The following is a 12,040-nucleotide window of genomic DNA, read 5'->3' as shown; positions in this document are numbered from 1 at the left end:
GTATATTGGGCTCACTTTCATACTTGTCTTTTAAATTTATTAACAACTGGTCTATTTTATTCTTGAGACTACATATATTTTGGTGGAATAAAGACAAAGTTTGATTTTTGCTTACCCCTGCATTCACATGATGTTTGCTAGGAGTGGCTTTTTCCAGTATGCTGTTTGATATTATTGCTTGAGGTGTGGAGAACTCATATTGAAAACATGAGAGAAATGTTTCACACAACTTAAAATCCTTTTCTCTTGTGTTACTCACCTTAAAAAATGCTGGTTTGCTTTCTGTTGCTTGTAGGAGAGGCAACTGTTTCTGCTGCAAGTGTTGCTATTTCAGCTGTTTGGTCCCACCACTGATGATTCTCCTGCTTTTGACAATGCTGCTCTTCGCTGTTGAGACTGGTCCAATACTGGTACATCTAATTTTGCTGCTTGCTCTCTCTCTCTCTCTCTCTCTCTCTCTCTCTCTGTTCACAATGATTTCACTTATCATTTTACACACAAAGTTTATTCCTTCATAATTTAGATGCACTCTGTGTTTGGTATGCTGGCATCTGTCTGATTTGCGTATATCAATGATACTACATTTTCCAAACAAAAAACACTTTTGTTTTATTTTGATGTTAGTGTTTTGAAATTCTTTGTTGACACATGAGTGATACATTAGATCATATCTGTGTAGTAAACTTGCAACTATTGTATTTCCTTGTTTATTGTGTTCCAGGTACTTTTTTAGTTCCATTAGGCAGTTTTTTCTTCATTTATTGCAATATCATTTGCACCCACTGCATACACGACATAATTATTTTTTCCCAACATTTTATCATGTAAGTCAACAACAGTAATATTTTTGTTGTTGCTTCTGGCTTCACAATAACTGTTACGTTGTATTTTTTGTTTTCTTTGGAAAATCTCATCATGTTTTTCCCATCTCTGTCCATTAAAAATAATACACTACTTTCGTGTTTGCAGTGTTGTACATTTTTGTTGATATTGCCTTTCTCATTCATGCCATTGCTATGTGCAGAAACAGCATGCTCAGTTTCTCACCATCACTGTTTTCCTTAATGCTGAACTTAGAGCCTGTATCACCATTCTGTTGATAAGGTTTGTTTAAAAGTTCATGTTCCCTTACTGATGTTAGGCCTAACTTCGCCCCTTCATTCACAGATTTGGAAAGTAACAGAAAACTAATGTTAATCACTGAAATTGGGAGGAAAATGTTCAAATGTTATCAAGCATCAATAAAAATAAAAGTTACAGAAATGTAATAAAAAAATGGAAGTTGAGGTTGAAATATCAACAGTTACGAAAAGGATATATTGTTACTCATTGTAAAAAAAACACAGTGAGTTGCAAACAAACACAATGAAAAGACTGTTACACACTGAGCTTTCAGCCAAAGCCTTGTTCAGAAAAGAAGGTAAACCACACACACATTCACACAAGCAGACCCATCTCACGCACCCATGGCTGCTGTCTCTCGCCAGACTGCCAGATGTAATCAACGAAGCCCCTATAATATTGAGATAAGTGAGGGAGATGAATGTTAGGGATGAGGAGTAACAGTAGAATATTATTGCATGTTACCTATGCAGCAGGCCATGGAATCTCATTGTGTTGTGCCAACGGTGGCCGGTAGTTTTCTGCAAGGTCCTCTGTGGTCAAATGGGATGCTGTGTATTGACTGCTCCAGTACACGTACAAAAGTGAGACAGAATAACCCTACTGGGTCCTGTTTAGAAACTTTGTTCCAGCAATAAACCAACAGTTCATCTTGGTAGGCACCATCTATTCCTACAAAAAGGTTTGTCTGTCTCACCAGTAAATTCTAAGGGAACTCTCCAGATCCATCAGATTTCCATTACTCTTAACTGCCAACTAGCTCCCAGGAAAATATCCCTGCACTCCTAGTACTGTTATTCAAACCAAGAAGCTGCTCTAATGGATGCCACCATCATGGTGACTACCAATAATTACAGTTTGAAAAGCATTGCCATAAAATTAATCTTGTCCAAAATTTCCCCTATACAGGGTGCATAATGTTAGGTAATTTCTGTCTCTCTCATCTTGAGTATATGCATAGAACTAAGAGGCAGGAATCTTTCTTTTTAATTTAATTTATAGTTTAATTCACTAATGAAATAAATATAGTATCCCACCAGTCCTTATAAACAAGTCATCTGTCCAATTAGAAGTATTAAGCATACTTATGATACATACTGCAGCAATGCACTGTATTTTGTCTTTACTTTTTATCTAGATGTGTATTTATCAAGGATAATAAAGCCCCAGCATTTGATCCAAACCTTGAGTTTTATCAAAGTCAACTTGCACTGGATCTAGCAGTGAATGTGTATGAGAAAGGCTGTTGGGGCAGTTACCGACATCTTCCCTTGAAGCCTCCAAAAACTGTGAAGACACCTCATGCAGTAAATGTAGTGAAGACTGTTGGAGATTTATCCAGTCTTGCATGGCAACAAGGAACCTTAAATCCAGATGGGTATGATATTTCTAATATCTTTGCAATTATCATATAATTAATTCTATTTTTAAACTTGCAGTGAATTACAGCATCAAAGAGAAGAAAGAAACTTTGAGATTCAAATATAGACATTTTCTTGCAACATTGCCTCTGATGTTTTTTTTGAAAGTAACATAGAAGATTAGGCAGTGTAGTTCACTGTCTATAGGCTCTTACTTTATTTTCTCAGTGCCTAATTGGAACATCCATAACCCAGATTGAATATTATTTACTCTTGTTCACTTCTTTCCTTGCTTCTTTTAAAATGCAACAGTTCAAAACATCAGTATACAGACATTTAACATTAAAATAACAGATTTTGGGTGCGCAGCCACAGAATGAAGTTCATGCCGCTGTAAGCCTGAAATCAAATTTATCAGTCACTGTTCCACGATAATATGAAGATGCACAATACACCAGTTAAGAGAAGTGCTAAAAACATATAATTCTCTAAAAATGTCCCCTATGTTGTAGCAACAAGAAAAGACATATGATAAAACTGTTAAATTGTAAGAAATAGAACCTATTCACTTTGGTATTGCTGTACAACCAATGCACTTCACAATTTGGCTTTGTTATTGACACCTCAGCTTTTATTTATATTGTGATGTGGTAGTTTTATTCAAATTTCACATTAATGTGTGTTTCAGGGATATTAATACTGATGAGATTGTTTTCATTTATTATTCTGCTCTCAACTTCCGTGACGTAATGACAGCAACAGGGAGACTAGCATTTGATGTGGTGAATCCTGACAGATGTACACAGGTATGTAGTACTTTGAGCTTTATTGTTAATTTGACTACCACAGTTGTGAGTGTTTATATATCTTTCAAACTTACTTGAATATGTACAACAGGACATAGTGAACTGTTTTACTGAGACAGCAGTATTTGATTTTCCCATTCTCTTGGCAAATGTTGTCAACCTACACACATAATTGTGAATATTGTGGAATGTGATAGGTTGAACAGTTTCTCAGCATTTTACATACACAGCTAACAACCTAAAAACAAGATGAAATAGCCACAAATGTTTAACAAATATATCAGTAATAAGTAAATTGAGAATTTAGAAATTGTACAGCTCTGCATAAAGACAAAGAGAGAAAACCATATTTGTTGCCTTAACTATTGCAGTTAATGTTTCTATTACACTAAATCTGTATTTTTGTTAACACTGATAGGACTGTATTCAAGGTATTGAATTTTCTGGAAGAGACAAAAATGGTAGACGTGTTATGGGTATAGCAACAGGGGGAGGAGCCATGTCAACAATGATAAAAACGAACCCAAATTTTATTTGGCAAATACCAGACAACTGGACAATGGCAGATGGTGCTACAGTTCCTGCAGTTTATTTGACAGTAAGCTACGTCATTTTTCTCTTTTTTTGTTCTTGAACTATTTAGTGTAATATTGTGAGCCATACATGTGTGTGTGTAAATGAAATGGACTGGGTCTAAATAGCTCATGTGTTATTCTTAAAAACAAAATTTGCATGCAACCTAGATATCTTTTTTTTCTTTTTAAGGGAATTTGATTATTACTGAATGCACAGAATAAATCTTATAGTAATGTGTAAGTACCAAGGCATGTCACATAAATATTTATACTTCTGAATGCACAGGAAAGGAGAGTTAATGCTGAAGTATTCAACACAGAACTTAATGAAGACTTTTAATCAAGGCACTGAAATGACAGCCGCAGTACAGGTGAACTAGTTTGTAGTCTGACTGACCTCTGTTAAAGACCACTAGAGTCCTTAACTGACAAGTCAACAGAATGTTAAAATCTAACACTCCTTCCTTTTTTGCCAAAATGGAATGAGATAACTGAAACTTAGTCCCCTCCAGTACCGTAATCCAGTTTGTAAGTGAGTCTTCAGGCAATGGAAGGTTTCCATCTTCAGTTTATGTGATACCAGTAGCTGCTCGAAGATCCAAAGTACTGTTGTGTGGCTGATAGAGTTTCCAATATACTCACTGTACACCATACTTGAGGGCACCATTTGATATGTTGTAAGCACATCCTAGTGTCAACTATAGGGTCTGTCAATGATTGTGCCATGTTGGCATCAGTGTGTTGAATGGTAGTTCTGCACCAGGTGAGGTGAGGAGGGAGACGGTGATGGGTAACTCGACCAAAAGTCTGAACAGCAAAATTGACCCTTTTGATATCTGGAGATGAGGTCTCTGAGATGTTGGTGTCCATGTTGCCCACCAAATGTCTCTGCATGCCAGAGGGGCAGCTAGCTGCACTGGAGAGTCTTCCTGATGTACAGGAGTGATGATGAATGGTAGCAGCAGTGGCAGTGCAGAAGTTCCACCTCTGTAAGTTCCCCTATGCCCCCTGAAGAAGAATGGGGTCAGAAGGATTGTGGATGAAGATGCCGTAGAGGATGGTGTAAGGTAATAGTGTGGAGGTAGAGAGGGAAGCTGGCCCCAGTCTGATGGATAGGTTATCTTACTTGGGCAAAGTTGATTGGTATGCTTTTGTATGTTCACATCAGTGGCATCTACTTCACAAAGCATATTATCATAGGTGGTGGTAATTGTGGCCACACTGAGGAGTCTAAAGATAGTGTGGGTGAGCTGACAACCCATCAGTCATTGTGGTTTGATAAGAATAGAGGAATCTCACTTAAGGTGTCGGTTTATTGTGTGACTTTTTTAAATTCTTGTTTGAAGATATATGCAAAACATTCTTCTTCATCATTTGAGGTTGTGTGAAATGGGGTTGTGAATATGTGATCAGTGCAAATAGAAGGGAATTCAGGAAAGGTACATCCTAGGTAAGTGCCTTTCTCAATAGCAAAAATAACATTGACAAGGTGTCTACTGTTCATGAATGTCTTATCTGTAAGAGACTTGTATGTCCACATGCTGTTCAGGAAAGTATGGCAAAATTCAAGTCCCATAGATCGTGTTGGACAGGCAGCATAGCAGGGTGGGTGGAGCAGATCACATATTTATTTTATTTATTTATTTATTTATTTATGTCTTGTTCTGGTGATCCATGTTGTGACAGTATCACAGAATATGGAATGTGTCAGAGATCTATGGTAGCATATAAAACCAAAACAAAATGATTCCATATTACAGTAAACGGTAACTTAGGTTCTACTACAGAAAATCAGTTTTGAGAGATAAATAAGTATTACAAAATATTAAGTGCTACAGACAATAAATATTGCAAAATATATGTTTACAATAGAGAATATTCAGGATTACAGATGTATATTTGGACACATTTGCATTTGACAATAAAAGAAATGCTTAACATTGTAGTTCAGGAACTCTTCTATCATATAAAATAATTCTTGTAATTGGAACTGCCTTAAAGTTTTTTAAACAAGAGCTCATCTTCTACCTGACACTTAATTCTTGAAGGGAAGGTGTTAAAAATCTAAAGCCAGTAAAATGGACTCCTTTCTGCACCATACTTAGATTTGTCTGTTCATAGTGGATATCATTTTTTCTTCTCCTCTCATTACTATGATACTCACTATTCACTTTAAAAATGGATTTTTCTTTCCTTATGAAGCTGTAGGATGGACTCCACACATGATCCTTATGGCTCTTTTTTGTGTACACAGTACTCTTTTAGCCAGTGACTCATTACCCCAAAATATAATTCCATATACCATAATGGCAGGAAAATAACCATAATAGGATGACTTCGTGGTTTCCATACTTGTATAAGAAGAAACAATGCGTAATTCATAAGTTGCTGAACTCCATTTTTGTGTAGATCCAGGATGTGGTTTGACCAATTCAGTTTGCTTTCAATATGCAAACTTAGGTATTTTGAGGTATCCACCCTGGTTATCACCTGGTCACCTATTTTTACTACTATTTCCTCATCTTTGTATGTTGTGTGGAACTGACTGTAGTTTGTTTTAGTGTAATTTAAAGAAAGGCCATTAATGTTAAACCAGTTCATTGTTTCACTTAAAACCTTATTTGCTGTTTCCTCAAGTGTATCTACTATGTTATCAATAAGTAGTGTAGCGTCATCAGCAAAAATGGTGAATCTACAATATTTTGCACAGATAGGCAGATCATTTACAAAGATAATAAAAAGTATGGGGCCCAGAACCAAGCCTTGGGGCACTCCACATGTGATATTACCCCATTCTGAAGATAATGGGACTCCATTTTGACTATCCACTACAAATTTCTGTTTCCTGTATGACAGCTACGAGTCAAACCATTTCCCTGATGAACCACTTATACCAAGATTCGGTAAAAGAATCTGGTGACTGACACAGACAAACACTTTTGTTAGATCACAAGAAATCCCAACCACCATTAGTTTTTTGTTAATATATTCCAAGACTTTGCCAACAATTGCTAATATTGCATCTTCTGTTGACAAACCTTTGTGAAATCCAAACTGACTTTCGCTGAGGATATTTTGATCCCTGAGATGCTCAACTATCCTGGCATGCATTAGTTTCTCTAAAACCTTTGAAAAACTTGTCAGTAGTGACATTGGCTGATAGTTAGCATCTGTCTTATCTGCCTTATCTGCCTTCTTATAAGGCAGTTTTACAACTGCATACTTAAGCCTCTCAGGAATAATTCTTTGCTAAAGTGATCCCTAAAAAATGTGACAAGTGACATTACTTACAAGGCTGCAGCAGTATTTTAATAATTTGTTAGAAATATTGTCAATCCTGGTAGAGTTTTTTCATTTCAGAGTTTTAATAACTCTTTCAATTTCTTGAACAGTGACTGTTGTTACCTTCACGTGTTGTACTGAGCCAGGTACTCTGGCTTTCAGAAGATTGATGGCTTGGTTCATGGAGCATTGTAAACCTATTTTTTCTATTACTGTTAAAAATGTTTGTTTAATGTGTCTGCAACTATTTTTGGATCGCTAACAAGATGCCACTCACTTATTACTTGGTTATTTTCACTACTAAATCCATATTTCCTTGTTTCCTTCATACAAAATTCCAAATAGTTTTTACTCTATTGCTTGGGTAATCAATTTCTGTCTTCAAGCACATGTTCTTTGTCGCCTGTATGGTCTTATTCAGAACTTTATTGTAGAGTTGATAGTGCATACTCCTACTGGGATCATTTGATCGCTTGACTGCTGTATGTAGTATTTTTCTAGTTGTACAAGAAATTTTAATGCTTTTAGTAATCTCAGGCTTGTTTCCATATTTTATCAGATTTTTTCTCACTGACGTTTTTTGGAAATATTTCTTAAAAACGACATGTATCTTCATTGTAAAAAGTATTAAATTTTGAATTAACATCAATTGCAACATACACAGGAGACCAATCCACTAGCTGCAATTACTGATTAAAGCTTTCAATGGTGTGTTCATGTATAATTCTAAAGTTTTCCCAAATGAAATTTTGTTTCCTTTGTACATTTATTTGGTGTAGAGTGAGAAATTGTCCTTCATGATCAGAGAGGCCAATTATAATATTTTTCACAGTTAAATTAGTGTAAATATCCTTATCCATGAATACATTATCTATTAAAGGGCTAGAATTGGCTGTGACTCTAGTTGGAGTGTCCACCAGTGGTACTAAGTTGTATCAGCACATCAGGTGTTAAAAGTCTGTTTTGTTTCTATTTTCTGTAAAAATTCCACATTCAAGTCTACCTGAACAGTGGTTGATTAGTTTTCGTACATAGGTGGGACAGAAGTGATTCTATTTGTCTCAGGAATACATTCAGATTTCCAGCAGGTGCCCTGTAAATAGCCAGTATAATAACTGTTGTACTATATGTTGTTGATTCAATGCCACACATCTCAAATTGCTGTTCATAAAAGTATTTGCTTAAATCTAGAGACTTATACACTACATTGTTTTTACTAATATTACAACTCCACATTTTCTCATAATAGATCAACAGTATTGTGCAGCTAAACTAAAGTTTTCAATTTGTAGCATGTAAATTCCACTCATAACATAATGTTCTGTTATGAGTGGCTTTTTCCAGTACACTAGTTGATATTATTGCTTGAGGTGTGGAAGACTCATATTGACCACACGACAGAGATGTTTCGTGCATCGAATCCTGTTCTCTCATGTTACTCACCATAAAAAACGCTGGGTTTGCTTTCTATTGTATGTAGGATAGGCAACAGTTTCTGCTGCATGTGTTAATGTTTCAGCTGTTGGTCCTGCCACTGATGATTCTGCTGCTTTTGATGATACTGCTTCTTCTGCTGCTGATACTGCTCCCATTCCAGTACATGGAATTTTGCTGTTCTCTCTCTCCCTGTTCGCAATTATTTCATTTGTCATTTTACACACCAAGCATTTTCCTTCATAATTTAGATGAATACTGTGTTTAGTATGCTGATATCTGTCCAATTTTCCTATATCAAGGACACTACATTTTCCAAACAAAGAACAAATTTGTTTTATTTTAATGTTTGTTTTTCAAATTTCTTTGTTGACACATGAGTGATACATTAGATCATATCTGTGTAGTAAACTTGGAACTATTGTATTCTGTTGTTTATTGTGTTCCAGGAACTTTTTTAGTTCCATTAGGCAGTTATTTGCTTTGTTTTTTGCAATATCATTTGCACCCGCTATACACTTGACATAGTCATTTTTTACTGACATTTTATCATGTAGGTCGACAACAGTAATGTTTTTCTTTGTTACACCTGGCTTCACAATACCTGTTGCATTGTATTGTATGTTTCCTTTTTCCCATGACTGTCCATTAAAAATAATACACTACTTTCATGTTTGCACTGTTGTACATTTTTGTGTATATTGTCTTTCTCATTCATCCCATTACTTCATGCAAAAGATGGCATGTTCAATTTCTCACTGTCATTGTTTGCCTTAATTCTGAACTTAAGCCTGCACCACCATTCTGTTGGTAAGGTTTGTTCAAAAGTTCATGTTCCCTTACCAATGTCAGGCCTAAATCCACCTCTTCACTCACAGAAAGAACATGACATTTGTTTCCAATTGCCAAATGTTTGTGTTTTCACTCCCTGTTCATGTTTCAGTATTTATATCTCTATTTTTGCATGGTATTTTTGTCCACTTGATAGAGTTCGTTTGGGGAAGAGAAATGGACTATTGTTTGACTAATGGCTCACTTATTTCTTTTTGAAGTTTAGACATCTCACTACTCAATACATTAATGATTTGCTGAAAGCTAGAAGTACGCTCATTTAACTTCATAATTTTGTCCATACAATTTACAAACACTGTATTTTTACCGACATTATTTTTCATTTTTCGCAAGAACACCACTCACTTGTACACACGTCTCTGCCATCTTGACCTGGATCATAGGTGGCTGCTGTACACTTGACATCTCTGTTGGTTCTGGATAGTGACCATGATGATGTGCCATTACTTTCAGGCAAGTGATGCCTCACTTGTCTGCGTAAAGCAAGGAGGTAGGTGTGCAGTGGGCTAACTGTTGGCAATGCTGTAGTTTGTGAAGCTGGGGATTGTCATCAGTAGCCATGCTTGCATTCTCTACATTAATTGAAAACCCTATACTGTTTTGATAAGGATGCTGTCAGTTGTATTGTGACTAATCTGTCTTAACAGCAGTTCCTTGATACTGTTGAAATTTCTGCTTCTCTCTTCTTGAAACTGATTGGTCTAGTAACCTGATTGTTAAATAACTGACACATCACCATTGCGATAAAATCGGAAACTTTTCACTTTTATTACCTTCAAAAAACATTATCCATTGTGATGATCTGCTCTTTTATTGAATTTGTATATAGTTCACACACTAAAGGCTAGCAGCAAATTTTAACAGTGGTAAAATATTTAGTCTATAATTTCAATGTCAAACTTATCAGCTGTTTCTCTGTACATCTTAAATGTCCATAAACAACAATTTAAATGATTGTTGCCAATTATTAATCATTTGGTGAGTGAATCACTGAAGTTTTACAAAATAATTTGGCATGGAGATGTTAACAAACTAAATCCTAACCATGGATCCACTAAACATTAGCACATAGATGTTTGCATGTTCGTGCCTAAGCAAGGACTCTTTCACATTACTTTTTAATTTATAACAGGGAAAAGATCAAAATTAGTGGTGATGCAGTTATAGTGAGCCAACTAGTAATGTGGTTTAATTATGTGTTAGATAACTGGAAAAATGAAGAAGTTACGTGGACTCCATTGTCAATACCATGTATACTCCCATGGCGAGTTTTCTATGTTGAGTTATTAGACAGCTACATGTTTTCAGAGATCAAGTGGACATTGTTGTAATCACCAAAATTAGGGCTACTAAACTAGGGAAGCACATATTAGAAGTAAGCACTCTTTAAGAATGGAACTTTCTAGATTATGAAAATTTTAATTATGATTATCTTTTGAAATATGACCTTTTTGGAAAATAGTAAGAGGTTTCCTGGCCAGGGGAACTGTGAGGCTTTCAAATGAAGTAGGTCAATACATTTAAAGTTATTCCCCATTTTCCAATTCTGCGTGGTTTCTTTGAGTTCTGAATATGATATATCTGTTCACACAAATCATATCCATGTGAGATTATTATATTATTGTCATCAGTAATTGAGAAATTAACTACTGAGTAAAAGAAATTGATAATCTATGCTTAAATAAGAAAGTAACTTTTTACACTATGATCGTGTATGTATCATTCAGGAAATGAGATGGAAATAAGGAAAAAGATGTTATAATGGGAATGGAATAAGAACAAGTGGATGGTTCAAGATGTTCTGATGCGCATGCTGAAAGTACGTGGGTTCCACAGTATCAAATGTGAGTCCAGGATTCATGGGTAGATAGGAGAGCGCATCTGGATGTGTGTGCTGAGATAGTGGCTAATAATGAATGTCGCAGTGGTGCTTACTTAGAAAAAGGGACTGGTGTTGAAGTCACTGGGCTGTTTTATTGGGCTGCTTGGATTTAGGTCATAATAGAACAAGGAGCTGATTGTGGTTAGTGATTAAGTGAAATTTGCTTTCATATAAGAAGGTGTAGAATTCTGAAGAAGGTACAGGGTCCCAAAAATAATTTTTCAAAGCATCTTTCTCAATCTTAATTCTTTGAGAACACAACCAACAATATAGTAATTCAGAGTGTGAATCTGCAGTGGATTTATAGTTCTGACTGACAGCTCGGAATCATAACATTCATTTATCTTATAAAGTCTATATACAGCCATTGTTTGAGTTCATCATTTCCTCCTAAGATGACACACTTCTCCAACTTAGGTCAGCTATATATGGAGCATAAACATCACACCTGTGCAGATACTTCATCATGCAAAGTTACTGTGGTGGCCATCCAACCTTGAACACAAATGTCATCCCTAGACATGGCCCATCACAAGAAAATAAATAAAAATAAGCTCATACAGTATTTGTGCTCCTACATATAATAATTTATTATATTGTTTTATCGTTTGTATTATTTATTGAAAAGGTAAATTTAAAGCTACGTATCACTCTTCTGAAGTGATGTGTTACACTATTTTTTCCCCCACTTACAGTAATGATCTCATGACAGAATCATTTACTGTG

The 12,040-nt window shown here is 35.6% G+C and overlaps 1 protein-coding gene across 1 annotated transcript in view; it reads left to right on the top strand.

The window, feature by feature from the left end:
• LOC126100464 (fatty acid synthase-like) overlaps nucleotides 1-12,040 on the top strand; it is a 443,119-nt gene that overhangs the window by 246,944 nt on the left and 184,135 nt on the right. The window contains exons 23-25 of the mRNA XM_049911071.1: nucleotides 2,261-2,500; nucleotides 3,172-3,289; nucleotides 3,708-3,887. Coding sequence (XP_049767028.1) covers nucleotides 2,261-2,500; nucleotides 3,172-3,289; nucleotides 3,708-3,887 — 538 coding nt within the window. The remainder of the gene's footprint in view (nucleotides 1-2,260; nucleotides 2,501-3,171; nucleotides 3,290-3,707; nucleotides 3,888-12,040) is intronic.

Source organism: Schistocerca cancellata, chromosome 9, assembly GCF_023864275.1.
Source record: "Schistocerca cancellata isolate TAMUIC-IGC-003103 chromosome 9, iqSchCanc2.1, whole genome shotgun sequence".
Lineage (NCBI taxonomy): Eukaryota > Metazoa > Arthropoda > Insecta > Orthoptera > Acrididae > Schistocerca > Schistocerca cancellata.
The sequence above is the reverse complement of the archived record's forward strand: the minus strand, read 5'-3'. Positions and strand labels throughout refer to the sequence as shown.